At 39.5% G+C, this 17637-nt stretch overlaps 2 protein-coding genes across 5 annotated transcripts in view; both read right to left on the minus strand.

The window, feature by feature from the left end:
- The window catches only part of ATF7IP (activating transcription factor 7 interacting protein), a 367200-nt gene that overhangs the window by 37595 nt on the left and 311968 nt on the right, over positions 1 to 17637 (minus strand). The gene's annotated exons all lie outside the window — the stretch shown is intronic.
- UBN2 (ubinuclein 2) overlaps positions 232 to 17637 on the minus strand; it is a 48753-nt gene continuing 31347 nt past the window's right edge. For all 4 annotated transcript variants that reach the window (XM_080362932.1, XM_080362934.1, XM_080362933.1 and 1 more), the window contains exons 14-17: positions 15763 to 17301; positions 11389 to 11635; positions 10700 to 10789; positions 232 to 9500 (exon numbers count right to left, since the gene is read on the minus strand). In XM_080362932.1, coding sequence (XP_080219058.1) covers positions 9451 to 9500; positions 10700 to 10789; positions 11389 to 11635; positions 15763 to 17301 — 1926 coding nt within the window. In that variant the 3' untranslated portion in view covers positions 232 to 9450. The remainder of the gene's footprint in view (positions 9501 to 10699; positions 10790 to 11388; positions 11636 to 15762; positions 17302 to 17637) is intronic.

The raw sequence follows: 17637 nt of genomic DNA on the forward strand, positions 1-17637 counted from the left end.
CACCGCGAAGAGACCAGCTCCTTTCTGTACGGAGCATCCCGCAGCTTGAAGTGCTTCTCCGCGCCTGCAGTGTTTCCCTTGGCTTTGTGATTGCCATGACTGAAGAAAGCTGTGTCTCCCTCTACCCCCCCAACCCAAAACTGCCTAAAATACAAAAGAAACCCACCACAATTAAAAGCCTCAAACAGGCCTTTGAGTTAAACCTTTTTACACCTTTATTTTTGTGAGAAACCACAAGAAACTGGGCTAATATGTACATTCCTCTTTATTTAATACAGCACAGACACATAACACATTAAAAAAGAAAAGTACACTCATGAAAAAAGCCTGTCACTGCCAGGGACAGGAACAGCTACGCCGAACCGAGTAAGGCTCCTACTGCAGAACAGGAGTCTGCCAGCAAGGTTGGATCCCAGAGTCTGCTGCCAAAAAAAAAAAAACCCAAGAAAAAAAGAAAAGAAAACAACAACAACAACAAAATCTTTGCACTCCTCTCAGGAAAGCAGAAAACAAAACGACAAGTTCCTCTCTGAAGAGGCGCAAATGGCATCATCTGCAAGGTTTGCAGGATACGAACCCCATTACTTTGTTCGGACCAAAGCACTGATAAAATCAGAAACTGTATCCAACTGCGCTTGCAGAAGCCCAATAGTCCTGACCTCTGACAACATCAGACTTCTCAGGGATAGCAAACCTGAGTATCTGGTAGGAGTGAAGACATCAAGTAGTTACACAGAAGAGAGTTAAAACTAGTCTCCCTGATAGGGCTCTGCTAAGCCACAACTGGGAATGTGCAGGGGAACAAACTGCTTCCCAACTAACAAAAGACTTAACAGCCATTAAAACTGACCAGAACAATATACATGCTTGGAACTGACGCAGGCTTTTGTGGCAGCAGCTTCTTCCTTTTCCTGCTTCAGTTCAGAATGGAAATTAAGCAGGCACCAGTTCCTCTGGCAAAGAGCCTTACACATTTTTAAAAAATTAAAATACAAAAAAAGGGAGACAGGTGTATTTACAAAATCCATGGCTGGTACAGTACATCATTTTTAAGACACACTAAATGCTACAATCTTTCAGGTCCTGAGATTATTACAAAAAAAACCAAACCAAAACAAAAACCCACACAAACCAAAACCAAACAACAAAAAAACCAACCAACCAACCAACTCAAAACCTGCATTCAGGTCCACTTTTATAAGGAGAGCAGAAAGAAATCACACATGTAAAATACAGTATATCCCTTGAAGTTTCTGAAACACACCTCCCTAAAAATCCAAATGAAAGTGATGCTAATCACCCACATGTAGCTGCATTTTGTTGTTCAGGCTTGTTGTCACAAGAGGGGAGCATTTCACAGGGAAATTTCTCTGGAGAGCTCATCAGGTAAGCACATGGCTGTGGGGATCCTCTCTCCATCACTAAGCCCTATGATCCAAAATAGGCAAATATTAAAAGGAGGAAGGTGACCTTGTACAAATTCATGCTGGACTGAACAAAGCAACGTGGGAATCACCAACTCAAGCAGGTTTGCCATCTCGTAGTAATTGTTCATTCCTTTCTTTGAAACTGAGGAATGCTGAGAATTCTAGCTGTGATTTAAGTTGGTTTCTAACAAAACACTTGGCCAGCTGTTTGTTCTAAGCTATGCACTGAAAGGCAGGAAAACACTTTGTGCATCTGTTTCTCAGCCTTGCATTGTCTTGGGGATCATGGCAGGTCAGGTAGAGCAAAGCTGGCTATATCCAAACTTGCTAAAACATAAGTAAATAGTAAAAGTGACACCAAACAAAGGATACAGAGACCAAACCTCTGTTGAGGGGATGATCCCAGCTACCATTAGCTGTGCAGACAGGAATTTGGAAGCTCTGTTCTTGACTGAGCCTTTGTCAGGCAGAACTAAAGGGGTTTGCACCCATATCTGGTTGTTTGTTTGTTTGTTTTTCTCAAGGAAATATTCTGAACATAGTGCTTTTGTACCATCAGAAGTTATCACAGATGCACTTTTATTATAAGCACTTGACATTAAGCTAGAGAATGCCAACATTTTAAGGATTACTCATGAAATGCTTCTCTCAGTAAAAAGAAGACTACAAGAGACAAATCACATGACAAGGGTACTAGTTTAACTGCTAAAATATAATGCTGCTCAGTAGACTTTTGGGGATAAAAAGTAGTAGTTAATTTTGTAATTTTTTTTTTTTTAAACAGTAGTTAAAAAATAAAATTTCTCCATCTATTTCCAGTACAGATCTTGAGAACAATGCAAGAACATGGTACTAATTGCTACATGATGGAATCACCAGCAAGAAAACACACTATAGTTCTCACCTCTGAGCTAAATTGTTATTTGTAGTTACATACAACAAGACTAAAAGAACAGTGAGAAATACCTGGGGATTACAATTTAGCTTTTATTTAAAGGTCCAGCTACCATGCAGCTGATACCTCCCCTTGTTTAGAAGCAACTTCATTCAAGTGAGAAATGGATTTAATTTACTTCTGATACTGGAGGTAAACCCAGGATGTCTCATTACTTTCTCTCCATTATCAATCTGTACATTAAAAACCAGTATCACTGTGGCTTCTTAAACAAATTTTGAGAGCTGAATATTCTAAAAACCTCTCAGACTAAAACCCATCACAAGAGGTGATGTTAGCTTCCCTCTTGAAGCAACATCATGACACTTGACACTAGGCGTTCCACCAGTGAAAGGGTTTTTTTAAAATACAAATTTCCTTCTTTACGTTACCAAAAGAGACTTCCACAGTACAGACATTCAAAAAAGCATTCAATTTTCTTTGGGTAGAACTTCAACATGTGTTAAGAGGGGCAGCTGGGGGAAGGAATGCATGTAACACTGAAACATGTAAAGAATACTTCTCTGCATAGTTGATATTAGTGACTACTAATCAAACTAAGGCCTTATCTGGAAAAAGCTGAGAACACAAAGTTTCTTCCCCCAGCCCCCAACTCCACTGGTGAAATCTGGTAACTCTCAAGCTCTGGCTGCTGCAGCAGCTACTTGGTTTGGCCTATGATGGTGGCATCTCCTGACTGGTTTTGGTCGACTCTCTCCCCGTCTTTTTGTCTTAGTACTGGACAGTAGCAAAAGTATCTGTTGATAAAATACACCTGAACACACTGCTGGGCACAGGAAAAAAACCCAAACCCCATAGTATTGAGCATGATATGGGTCAAACATAATGTACACTGCTTGCTTTGGATTACTTCATCATAAAGAAAAACTTACTAGTTCATATTTATTATTTAAGCAGGAGATGACAGCAAGGGAAAAGACTGAAATTCACTTTACATACAAAACATGGTGGTTTTTTTTTTCCAGAGTTGCGCTGTAGAATTATAGCTGTCAAAAATGGCTACAAAATACAGACCTATATCCGTGACCAGCGGCAAGATTAGCACAGTTTTATTTATAAGGAGTGTGCAAAAACAGCTGTAGGGAATCTTTGTACTTCCCTGGTTTTGGGCCAGTTCCAGGCCATGCTGATCTCTCAGCATAACTCATAGCAGCAGCAGCAGGGCTTTCTATAGCCCCAAAAGGCCATTACAGCAGCAAGGGATCACCAGGTCATAGAAAAAGGATGATGAAGCCACACCAGAAATTTCCACAAACAAAGCATTCCCCTACACAACAGTTATCTCTCCAGTGACCCAGTCAGCATACTTCTGGTTGCTTATTTGGCAGTGATTTCTTAAGCAGTAGACAGACACAACCATCATCACCAGCTGTAGATTCCCTAACTCACAGATCAGCCTTGGAATAAACAGCAACAGAAGAGCCAGGTTAGCTCAGTTTACTGCTGAGGTGGATGTGGCAAACTCCACTAAAGCAGCCTCACTGAGGCACCTTAGGCAGATTCAGCAGCAGCCTCCCTATCACTCCAGCTGGCCTAGGTACCAGCAACAATCCTATCTTTGACTGCAACCATTAGCTCAGTACAAGAAATCTGCTATTTCCTGCTCTCTAGATTTGCTCTGCATGTAACTGTGAAGGACTCTCCATTCCATTCCCATTCTGGGTTCTGAGAAGAGAAGGTAAATATTTCCTGTTCATATTGCAACACAAAATTAGATCTTCCCCACAGGAAGCACATCGCAGATCTAGCACAGTCTAGTAATGCATACGTATGTTACCTTAAGTTTAGCACTTGGTCAACAAGTGAATTGCTAACTCAGGTATGCATGTTTATAATAACCCTAAATTAGATCCTCAGCACAGAAATGTCAAAATCACTGGATGATCTATTACAGATAGTTAATTTTGTCAGAGAACAAGGAAACAAGCACAGACGCTATTATGAGGGTTCACTTGCAGCTACCACCACATGAACTTACTGTTCATTATATTTAAAGAACAAACCATTAATGATATCACAATAAATTGAGAAAAAGTACAACTATAGAAGTACTTCATGGTGAGATTTAGGCAGCTTGTGAAGCATAGCCAGGTTTAACTTCAGTTAGCAGCTGCACTCTTGCAGGTTTTACCAAATTCCTCCTTACATGTGATGCATGGTAGAAAGCGCCAACTTGGGTAAATGTGAGAATCCTTGCAATAACTGGTGTCAAGCAGATGTGATGAGCTGCACACAAGATTCCTTGCAATTCATCTCAGACTTGTTGCAAACTGCTATTTTAACCTTCTTTCCCTTCCACCTCCTTGCAGTTGTCTGTCGCACGTTTTTGCCTCAGACTCAGTAACAGTGTGGAGTGGTCCAGTATTTAATAAGGATACCAGACAGGGCCCATAATGTTTTACTCATGGCCTAATTTAGATCCAAATTTAAAACCTTCAGAGAAAAATGCAAGAAGTTTCATTCCCATTAGCCGCTTCCTTTCTCTCATGCACATTTATGCACACTCATACACTTTATTGTACTGCCATCTTCGCACAAACGTTCACCTTTAAGTAAAGTGTTTAGCAGAGCCAGCAGAGTGCGGAAGGATGAAGAGGATTCTCAGGAATATTCTCAGGAATATGTGTGTGTACGTGCGCATGTGTATGAGTGTGAGAGAGAAAGAAAGCACAAGCACACAGAACGAACGCCATGGTACAGCAGCTATGAAGTTACACACGTTACACACTTTTTTTCCTTTACAAAAGGGAAAAAAAAAATAGTATAACAGCATAAAGCCATCTTGGCAAGCTTAAGATTTTCCTCCAAATCGCCCTCCAGCACTTCAAGATCTCTGAGAACAGTTTAAAGAGGGTAGGAAAATTTAAAAAAAAAAAAAAAAAAAAGGCACTTAAACAAAGGACAAAGGCCTGAATCAAGTAATGGAGGGTAACAGCCATTTCACCAGCCAAAATCTACCAACCTTTTAAAAATTTCTATAAAATTAAAATTGCATAAAGTGTTAATTAATCAGTCATTTACCTACTGCTTTCACCTTCTGGTTCCTTTTATGGAAAAAATAAAACACAAAACAAAAAACCCCAACAAAACTAAACCCAAACAAAAAGCAAGTGTCCCTTTAGTGATTCCCCCTCAGTTCAGTAAAAGATGAAAGTCAGGTGTGGGAGGAAGCCTTCCACAGCTTGGCTTGGCTGCAGGTGTTCCTGCAATGCATCTTTAAAAAATAAAATCCAAAACAAAGACAGAGGGACCACTGTGCCTTCAACAGTTCACTCAAAAAAATAATTAAAAAAAACCCAAACAACCCAACACTTCTAGTCCATCTGTGGGCAAAAACTACTCAAAAGAAAACCAAACAAACTGTAAACTAGATTAAAATTTGCTAATAAATACAGCCGAAAGTTCATTTTACGAATGTAGCAGCAAATGTGATAAAGTTAGTTAGCTGGAGTCCAAGATGACTCCTAGAGGGTTAATGGTTCACACAACTGATGGCAGCTTGGGAGAGTTGCAGGATTTCTCTGTTTTCATGTCCTCAAGGGTCTTGCACCAAGTGGAGAAGGAGTGTGGAGGAAGGGTCAGGTGATGGGACTGCAGGAAGGAAAACAGGCTCTTGGCACCTGTCCAACCCCCAAATCTGTGCATCAGACAACTTTGATTGGATTCAAACAAGAAGCAGAACCCAGGTAATTAATAGCTACTTCTGATTAGCAGAAAACAGATGTGAAACCCACAGCATCCACACTTGTGACTTAGTTGACCAGTACTAGTCATGTATCTCAAATCAATGGAGAAGGCTGCACAAAGTGATTTAGGCCATTTGCATCTTGGAGCGGGAGAACACTGCAGTGACAGTCCAAGGTATCAGGAAACTTTGCAGCCTCTGTTTCATCTAGCCTGCTTTCTTTCTTTGCAAGTGTCTCAAAAGGATTTAAAATAGCTACCACGGCTTTCGGGACTTTGGATCATGTAGCAGAAATTATTACCCAAACGGTTTTAACATCTAAAACCTGTGTTTGAAATTATTGCTTGCAATTGTTTGGGGCCTTCAGTGAGCTTGACATGCTAGCTCATGTACAGTCCCCAAACCAAGTTCAGCCCTGCTGCCTGGAAGAGACAGCTCTACTTGGCTTTCTTATTGCTTGTGAATACTGAGGGTTATTTAGTATGTACAACTACAGTTTATATATTAACAAAGGCCCTTAAAAAGTAGTAAAAACTTGGGGGAAAATGTCTTTAGAAGAGCTGTTGTACAGAAAACACTAAAACATTAACCTAGTTTTGCATTTGGACGTTGCAGAAATCTTTCACTTCTCCATCCCGTTTATGCTGCCTGCAAAGGTCTCTGGGAGCCACCCTATTATTTCCCTTGACTCAGCCTTGCTGGGTTTAAGCATGGAGAACAGGCAACAGGTAACACAGACCCTTTCATCGCTGTGTTGCCAATTCCAAAGAAGCTCAAGAGCAAAATGACTGGAAAGTTACCCTCTGAGGGGCTGTTTGAACTGCCTGCACAAACAACACATGGTCATCTTTACTCTTCATCATTCTACTGCCTATTTCCACAATAACTATAAGTTTAGTTGTTTCCCAAGACTGAGAAGCTCAGTAGGCCACAGTGACAGGACTACTACCCTCCATAAGATTTAGAGAGGATACTCCTCCACTGAAGATGAGGCATGCTTCCAGGAAGAGGGGAATGTTGAAAGGAAATTTGTGCTGTAGTTACAGAGGGCTCCAAGTCTCCCAATCTGAAATTTCATTAAGTATGAAGACAAAAGATGGCAATCTGAATGAGATGCCTTGATGAGGAAAACATAGAAGAGGTAGAACTCTCTTAGGACAGGGTCTTTTAAATATATTGCTGTCTGACAGCTCACTGCTGCAACTCCCTTAAGCTACATGCATTGTTAAAAAAATATCAGGTTTGACACAGTTCACAGTAACAGCATCCTGCCAGAACTGTTAGGCCTCAAAAAACAAAACATGTCTTCCTTCAACCCTTCCTGGAGAAAAGAGAAAAAAAAGTCAGATAAAGCTTGCATTCTAAATAGTTTATGGTATTTTGACAGAATTCGTACAGTATTAAGAATGCCAGAGTCCGCACAGCTGTATGTTTCAACTCTAAATAACCTCAATGATGGAGATGCAAGCTCATCTAATCAACACGCCACATACAAAACATTAGCACTAGCTAAAAAGCATTTAATTGGCAGATGCTGTGGAAAGTAATGAACTAATGCATCTTGTTTTAATTCAATCTGTCTTTCACAGAAGTGTTGTGCAAAAACGTTTATTGCTGAGCTCAACCCAACATTTTAGACTAAATACACAATATATATTATTTTAAATTCATGTATATATATTTATATAAAATTAAAATGAGCTCTAAATAGAAAAGAAATTGTTGTCTAAGAAAAATAAATCACATGTAAAAGAAACCTGAAAGCTATAAGTTAATCTAGCAAAAACCATTGAAGATTCATTACCCATGGGTCAAAGTCTCTCTGGAAGGTGTGAGAAAACCAGTAGTCACTGGTTCAATCTCAAATCAAACTACTGGAAAGACTAGCTACAAGGAATTTCAGCATCTCTGATCAAAGGAATGTTTTGGGGTTGAAGGAGAAGGGCATATACTATTTTATTTGCTCCTTTCCCCTATTACTTAGTTTCTGCCATTCTCACCTTTTATCTAACAGCGCAAGGGACTCAACAGCAAAAGTTCTGTCCTAGTGTCGAAAGTGCAACATGTGCTGGATATTTCCTAACCTTACAAATGAACCAGTCAATGTATTGCTATCCCAAAAAAACCCCAAAACCCTAAAAAAGCCAGCTTTGCAGTCTTGTGCTACCATGTAAGGAAGAGTTCAGGTCAGGAACTCCCCAGGCCAGCAGGGGCTGGAAATGCTGAAGACAACCCATTCAGCCCCCAGAAGAGAAGGCACCTCTGGTCGCTTTTGAACGACTCTTCTTTGGCTAATGCCTGAAGCAGTATTAACCTGGCTCTGGAATAGGTCACACTCAGCTTTCTTTAACTAGGAAATCAGTATAATGCATGACTTTAGGGAGGAGTTAGATGAAAGATGAGGAAAATCTTGAATGAGTAAAGAACTCGTATTTTAAAGACATGAATAGAACATTACTGAATTTGAGTGGCAGATAAGCACAGGCAAAGAAAATTCAACAAATGAGAGGACTGAAAAAGTGTGCCTTTAAGAAAAAAAAAGATGTGGGAAAGAAATGCTAGTTCGAGCAATAAAATGTGGGTTTCATTTTTACGTAAATGGAAATATTTCCATCGCCTTCCTCCCTTAAATAAGTTTATATTAAAAAAAACCAAAAAAACAAAAAAACCAACCAAACAAACAAGGAGCAAGGGATTTCCTAGTAGTCTGACTCTCACATCTCATTGTACCAGCAGATCTGTTTTTGAAGACAACTCTCTAATGAGACTGCATACATATATGGGCTCCCTAAAGCCAAACAGCCTTGTAAAGCTGGAAATATGCCCGTACCAGAAACTGCATTTGTGTAAGGGTTTAATTATAACGCAAAGTATCCCAGCACCACCTACACCATCTACATAACCTTTGGTCCACAACCATACAGTACACTCAGGACCTACACATGATCATCTACTGGGCACTTTGGGCACTAGTGAAGTGGATGATTCCACCTTACACAAAGAATGGAGAAATCTATTCTAGCTCCTCTCACACTTTCAACACTTCATTGGACACCACTCAGGAAAAAAAAAAGATGTTTGTGCTGCTGTGGGTTTGACGATCAATTTCTTTTAAAAGCCAATCAGAACAGATAAAAAAGCTTGTTTCTTTAGGCAAGATCAAACTATGACAAGTCTGCATGACCAGGAGGACCAGTCTTCCTTTTCCTTCTCTCTTTAATCAAGTATTGTTTTCTTTTTCTTCTTCCTCTCACCACAGTGCTTGGGATCAGAATATGTAAACATCGACAGAAACAGCAGCCCTGTGACAATAAGCACTTTCCCAACTGGGCAGATTCTGTCAGCCAACCAGAACCGCTTCAGCTCCCTTGCTTGTCCAGAAGTCACTGGTTTTTCCGCTGTAACTTAGTGTCCCCTTTACTTTGGCCTCCATCTGTAATTTAGAGACAGGAAAAGAAGAGGAAGAACAAAATCAGGAATGAACTTTTATTTTTATAACTTACAGCAAAAGTGACAGGAATTTGGCACATTTAGCTTTAGCATCACCAAAAAACAGATTGTCTTTATAGGGTAGAAGACTGTTCATCTTCACAGTAGTTAATTTATTAGAAATAGCACTGTTGAAACCTGAGATATCAGGCTTCATACCAAAACATATGACCTTTCAAAAGATTAAGTTGTGGTTTGGGATTTAAAAAAAAAAAAGCCCCACAAACACAACACCAAGCCTTTCTTTAGAAGCCATGACATTGTAATAAAGCATTTCTAGTATTCAACCATGGCAATCACTGTGACAAAAATGAGCGTTGTACCCAATATAGCCATTTGGTTTGTTTTCACAGCCTCTTAGAGCAACACTGCTCATTCTTTTGGTGCTGTGAATTCTCAGAACAGAATGAAGAAACCTCCACCAAGCCACTGCCACCTTTCCTGTTCCTTCTCCTGGCAAAAAAGCACACCCTCCCCACCCCCTCCAAACCTACAGGTGGCAAAAGAACACACTCTAAACCGCACCATCTAAAGCTTTATGATAGTTTTTCAGCTCTACAAGCTTTACAAACAGAAAAATGATATTGTCTACTTCAAATTTATTTTATCAAAATATGCAAACTCTTAGAAAAAATCAAATTCCCAAGGAAGGCAGGTCTTCCATTAGGAAACAATCATACTGTTCATACAAGTATATACTCTTACAAGAAACATGAAGCTTCTAGCTGCAAGGTCAGTTTCTTCTCCAAAGGAGAAATTAAAATTGAGTGGAAAAAACAATCCCCCAATACAGGATTTATGCAGCCTATCAACAATCATATTTGCATCCAGTAAGTCATATTTCTTTCTTTCCCACTAGTTGAATTTGTACACTTAAGTTTCTAGAACTGCTACAATAAATTGAAGTTTCTGAACTTTTTCCATTCCTGAAACTGAAGGCAAGTAGAAAAAAAATGGTGCAGGTTCCAAAAATATTGCTATGATAGAATGTACACTGTCTGCTGCTACTAAAGGTTGTTCTTGTGTTGTGTCTTCTCTAAACCAATTTCAGTTTTGGTGTACTTTTTTTTTTTTTTTCAGTCTAGGGCAGAAATCTGACTTTTAAGTTAAAAACAAGTGATAAGGAAAATACAATGTCTTTACCTGTGTAAGCTTGCTGCAGGTGAGCAGGCAGAGGTGAGTGAGACAGCGTTGCTGCGTGCTGAGCACCTGGCTGTAAACCCTTCAGTAAGTCTGGCAAAAAGAGGAGAGCAACACAGATGAAATATGGTTAATCGAAATCATAGCAAGGACCATGCCTCACTATTGGGATGCAATTCTTCATACCATTTCTTTGAGCAGAAAGACCAAAATTGATATAGGTTAAAAAGCTAAATAATTAATTTTTAAGCAATTAAAAAAAATAAATGCCATCTTGGTTGTTATCTCCTCGTAAGAGAACAGTTTGTTATCTGAGAGTTTAAGCCATTACTAAGCTAGAGGATATTTTGAAGAATTGCCATATTAAGTCTCTTATTTATATTGTGAAATTTAGAGACACTTAAGCTATATTCCTTTCTAAAAGTAAGGGATTAACAGTTAACCCAAAAAGGCATATTCAAGACTAAGTATATACTGTGAATGTAACAATAAGGTTAAGCTTATCAAAGGTGATTCGTAACATTTGCATAATTACATAAAAAGTTTTACCAGTGAAGAAACCACATTTACTCTTCTCTAGGGATTTCTATGCACCAAATTTGAGTTTCTCAACCTTATTGCTTTCCTTCTTAATTTATGTTTTCAGGATGCATCTTTCCCTATCAGATGGTGTGACAACTAATTCCACTCACTCTGAGTTAGGCTGTGATGGAAAGCCGCTGAGGTAGATCCCGAGGTGGTTGTCACTCCAGCTGTGTCCGTCCCAAAGCCAAGCAGCTCCAAGGGAAACTGGAAGGGCACGGTCACAGGAACAAGGCCACCCAGCATCCCAAAAGGAGTTAATGGTGCAGACGTCACATTCTGACTGGTTACAGACAGGGGTGATGCCATGAGAGTCAGAGGTGATGCGTTAGCCAGTAGTGATGCTCCTGCTGTTGACTGCACAAAGAAAAGGAGTACTTTAAGACTTTCAAGCTTTGAGTTGTATCCTTTAAGGAAATAAGAATCGACCATTTTCTGTTGTGACCCTATTAAAAAGTGTATTAAATTAATTAATAAATATCCAGTTATCCACCAAGGAGGTCTTCCTACAATTCATCTGCTAAGCAAACACAATTGTATCTCAGATTCAGGCATGATAGTATGGCTCATCTCCCATGTTTTTCTCATCAGCCTTCCAGGTAATTTCCTCTATCTCCTTTCTAATTACGCACTGGGTCTACAGTCAGAATCTAATGCAATGTCTTCTATTAGACTGATAATATGAAAATATCAGATGTAGATCTGAAGTTCTTTAGAAGTACCATACTGCTCTCCCCTCTCCAAATCTGTGTCTTGACAGAATACTAACTTTTTTTTTCCTAAAGAAGTTACTTAAAAGCAATGATTTTTGAAATTCAGATTCTTGTGTAAGAACCCCCACACTTCAAGAGAAGTCAGGTTACCAAGATGCAGACATACATATATATGTATAGACATCTATGCACATGTCAAAGCAAAAGGCAGAAGAAAATAAACTCATCACTCTACATATCACAGAATCATAGAATGTCCTGAGTTGAAAGGGACCCACAAGGATCAGAGTCCAGCTCCTGTCCCTGCATTGGACAACCCCAAAATTCACAGAATCACAGAAAGTCAGGGATTGGAAGGGACCTCAAAAGATCATCTAGTCCAATCCCCAGATCATCTAACCCAATCCACACCATGTGTCTGAGGGCACTGTCCAAATGCTTCTTGAATATGTCATGATGAAGTTAAATTAACTTAGTATAAAAATGAGAATGCAAGATTAGCCAGAACATTTTAGCAACAACAGTTCCCAAATCACATTCTTTGTTCTAACATTAGAACAGATCATTCTAGTTTAACACTTTTTCCTTCACTATGCATGTAGTAATTTTATATGCTAATGTTCAATTCTGTAATGATCTACTACAAAACAGTCAGTATAGAAAGCATCTTGAATAAGACTCAAGCTCAGATATTTTAGACTCAGACTAAACAGGACTTCAAATCTTTGCATTTAGACAAGTAAGCCTTAACTAAAACCAAAACTTAGGCTAATTTAACAAATACATGACCTTAAAACAAAATCTTGACTTCTGTAATATCAACTTATAGAAACAGCAAAGTGATGAAAAGCAGCTATAGAAATGTTAGTTGCTGCTTAAGAGAAAACACAACATTTGAAAACAGTAACCCTGTGAACAACTGCAGATGTTATGTTGGTAGCAAGTGTTTGTGTTGGTCATCTTAAGAGTGACAGCTTCTAAGACATAGTCCATTCTAGAAGTAGAAAACACATGGATGCAAAACTTCAACATACATTATTATTCTCTTTTGCCTTTAAAAGTACTAATTTCACAATAAGTCCGTGTACAAAAAGTTACAACCATTCACTGTCTGCAACTGTGGATTTGTAAGATGCCTGAAACAGAAAGCAGGATTATAACATGCTCTGTCAAGACTTTGAACTTCTCTGTCTTGCCTTTTTTTTTTTTGAGAAATAAGCAGTGATAGAGAGAGCTACAGAGAACTACCTAGAAGAGCTGCAGTTCAAATGTTTCTATTTTCCTCACCTACGATAGCACTTCATAAAAAGGTTCATCCCGGTCATGTAAATCTGAGTCATTAAGATACTTAGAAGTCAAGGCCAGATTCTGCTCAGAGTGCTAATGGCAGGTAGAGCTTTTTAAAATTTAGCTTTTTGCTAAATTTTAGATTACTTTGGCTTTGTGTTCTTAAGATGTACCTTAGGGTACTCCAGAGTAAAATTTCTGTGGAGCTACAGCAGGTATAAGCTGCTGTATTTTATTCTGGTAAGTAACTGGGTCAATCTAAAGGAGAAAAGAGGGAAACACTTACTGGAAACTCTCCTTAGTCAGGAACATCTTTATTATCGCATTAAATCATCTAGTCTTCAGTGTAAGCAGACTAGCATATTCTAATGAGCCACTCAGGCACCATTCTCATCTTCTAACCAATTACTAGCATCTCAGATAGCAATTAAACCCCTAAATCCTAATGGAAAGGAGATTCACTTTCAGTCTTATGCAAAGTTATAAAAGAGGTAACTAACTCCTTAGTACTCCATTGTACCTAACAACTAGTCTAGTATTTATTAAGTTCATCAGCCAACCATTAGTTCTTTAAGGCTAAATAAAGCCCTCTGTGATCACAAATCTCTACCCCTTCAGTGTATTTAGACTGGGAGGTAATTTGATTCTGAATATACTCCACTCAGCCTCAGCCTGCACAGTAGCAACAGCCTTATTCCATGGTTTATCTTCCTCACACCATTCTTCCTAACCATTTTTAGGTTACCAAAAAGTAACTTCTGAAGTGTCAAAAACCCCACATGTAAAGTCAGTCATTATTTTAGTGATACCCGAACTCCTGCCTAATTTCCCCCCCTATATATACCAACACACCTTATTTTGCTGTATTACAGTATGCACTCATGTTACTTGATAATTCACCACACCCACTCCAGTCCTCTTCAACATTACTGTCTGTCAAAATGCATTTAATTCCCCAAGTGATCAGTATTTCTGAAAAAAAATTAGTTGCCTTTAACTAGAGGAAGGTTTGCCAGAATTCATCTCATGCAAGACATTTCTACTTATTTCCCTTGTCTGTTATCTTTAAAGCACTACCACACCCCTTTCACATTTTCTTCTGCAGCACAGTAACTGTATCCACTGGATTCCGTTGATTGCACCAGAGAAAAACCAAACCAAAACAAACCCAACTCTGTCTGCAGTCCATTCATTGCGGCCTTTGTCTCCTCCAGGCACCTCTGGAACACCCAAACTACACCATATCTGGCTCAGCTCTTCTTTAGGACCTATGTAGTACCTCAGTGCTTTTTTCATTCAAAGCACCCAAAATAATGATAAAGCTGTGTCAGAGCCTACCAGACATCTCGTTTACTGTAAAAGACTTAAGGTACAGTAGTATGAAAGACCATAGAAATATCTTGTAAAAATAACCTTCCTCCTGTTACTCAGCTGCATTAAGAAAAATGTGATAGCAAACAAAAATATTATAAACCATTGCCAAAACCTGAGTATACATCACTACCATGCCATAGCTATGTACATTGTTCAGAACAACACAAAGCTTTTCCATTTGCAGTACACCAAGACTGATCTACAGTGATATTGCTTTTCTGAATTTTACTTAAGTAGTGAAGACTTCACGACAGAGGTAGCAATAAAGAGAAAGGAAAACCTCAAGTCATCTCAGTAATTAAATCATTCCCAGTAAACCAAATGTACGACTTGGGAAAGCTGGTTGCCTTCTCCGCAAATAATAGGTTTGCATGGGTTTTAGAAAAACAGCATTTTCGAAATATTTGTTTTGTATTACTTGTAATTCCTTGTACTTCAGTAATGAAGTTCTGCATAAGTGTGCTCTCAAACAATTTCTAGGGTATTTATATATTAATGACTTGTCTCATTCAGTTTGACTAGATCCTATAAAATACAATACATATTTAATCGCAAATACTAAAGAAAAGCCCTTGCAAGAAGGGCTTATTTTAAATACAAGTCTTGCATTATACTCAAACCACAAGCAACTGAACTCTAGTTTTCAAAGTTAATAATGAAGCTTAGCAACAAATGTAGCAAGACACCTTTTCATATGACCACCCTCATTACAAACATACAAGAACACACAAATCTAATAGTGCAGAAAATACCACATCCCCTGAAAAGATGGTCACGCAAAGCATCTTTTCTAGTGTTCTGAAAAAAAACCCTACAACCAAAATGAAACAAACAAAACCTCAAACAAAATGCATTCTGTTCCACAGTATAGACCAACCAACATTTTACACTGATTCATTCCACACTGATCCTTACATTTCACATAAGCTGGAAAAAACCTATTCACTAGGGTGAAATAATTTCATCAGTATCAGCATTTATGCTTAGTAAAGTGTACACATTAAATGTATGACCCACTTTGAAGCCAAGATACTGTAAGAAATAACAGTTACAAAATAAATGTGACAAGTATGAATGTAAGGTTTAAATGTAAACTCGTTAGATGCATACCTGCACACTGGCTGCTACAACTGGAGACCCTGAGGCAGATGATGGTCTGTGTGGAGTTGACAATTGTTTAGTAGCACCCTGTGTTCCACTTCCTGCTCCCCCAGACAGACTAGTCCTACTAGCTCCACTTGAGTTAAGGTTACTGCCTCTGCTGGCAGGTACATTCATTCCAACTCCACCCACATTATTTTTACCAACAGTTCCAGAAGGAGAAGAGTTGGGCAATTTCGAAGAAGCCTGAGGGTTCTTTGCAGGCTGAAGGCCTGAGGTGCGATTAGAGGGCAGCAAATTCATGGTGGGAGACTGCCTGCTGATATTTACACCACTGGTCTGTTTATGAAGGGGGTTGTTGCTGGAGTGACTACTCTGGGAAACTAGTGCACTTGAACTGGAAGAACTGGGTGTTGTTGCAGGCCTGGGGGATGAGGTGGACTTGGATGAAAATTTAGGTGATGCATTGGGCTTGGATGTCACAGAGGGCTTAGATGCAGTGGGCTTAGGAGAGGCAGCAGGTTTGGGAGAGGCAGCCATGGAGAAGGGAGGCTTGAAACCCTGGGAAGAAACTTGTGACACCATAGCCTTGGCTAAATAGTTACTAGAGGTAGAGGTGCTGGATGTTGTCCGAGAAACCAGTGGGTGAGACACTTGAGATCCACTTCCAGATGAGGGATTAGACAAAGGCAGGCGATATACTACAGACTTATCTTGAGCCTTGATGACTGGTGAAGAGCAAGACAGTTTGGGATTACTACTCAATTTCACCACTGGATTGCTCTGTGATTTACTAATAGTTGCTTGTAAAGGAGATACATATTTCTGCTGTACAGCTGAATGCTGGTGCACCTTTGTCACTTGTGATGTTGAGGAAGAACCACCTTGAGCCTCAGAAGATGATACCAAGATATTAGCATCCTTGGTTCTTTGAGAAGAGGTGGCAATAGCTGCTTGGGTCTTAGAAGAAGAAACATGAGTCTGTGAAGAGGAGGAAGCAGCTTGGATCTGGCTTGACCTCTGTAGTCCTTGCTGAAGTAGTTTGGCTGGCAAAGGCTCTAAGGAAACCTTAGGATTTTGAATTGAAGATCCAGCAATAAGGCCTGAAGAGATACCAGTGTGAACTAGGTCCTGGGGTTTCTTTGGTACTGGCCCTGTGTGACCAGCAATAAGACTTGATGAATGGGGAGTTTGAGTGGGCTCTACTTTCTTTGAAGTTGCCAGGGGCAACTTACTCATAATGCTTGCTAGTTTCTCCTCCCTCAGCCCCGGGCGAGGTCTGGATGTTGGTGTCTCTATAGTGGACCCAAGAGGTGATCCCTTGGCACCATTATTGATAACAGCCAGAGCATCAGAAATAGAGTCCAGTGAGGGTGGGTGGAAAGAGAGATCTTCATCCAGCGAGTCGTCCAAGCAGATCGTCTCTGGAGCTGGTGTGCAGCTAGAGCTGGCTGGGGTGCAGACAGGTGTGCTGGAACTCAGTACAGTAGCACAACTTGAATTGACCGAAGACATACATGTTTTCTGTTCTTTCTTTGGACTGGAGTCCTGAGAATGAAAAGATAAGACAGGTTTAATAGCCTTTCTGGAGTGGATCTAAAGTCGTCTTTATTGCAATACTATTATTCTGTAAATTCAGATGAACCAAAGATCTACTATTGTAATTTTCATGTTAAGATACCTATTATATGCAGGTGTTGGAGTGCCATGTGCTAATTCAATACTTATATTTAAAAACCTAATGCAGGTGCTCCACACAACTAGAAGTGCCCCCCACAATTAAGAATAATCAATGCTGTGAAGAACAGGGTAGTGAATCTGATCACTAGGTAAAATTCATACAGAACTAAGACAACACCTAGTCATGTCTAATGAGAACTTCTA

The sequence above is a fragment of the Nesoenas mayeri genome, assembly GCF_963082525.1.
Source record: "Nesoenas mayeri genome assembly, chromosome: 1".
Classification (NCBI taxonomy): Eukaryota; Metazoa; Chordata; class Aves; order Columbiformes; family Columbidae; genus Nesoenas; species Nesoenas mayeri.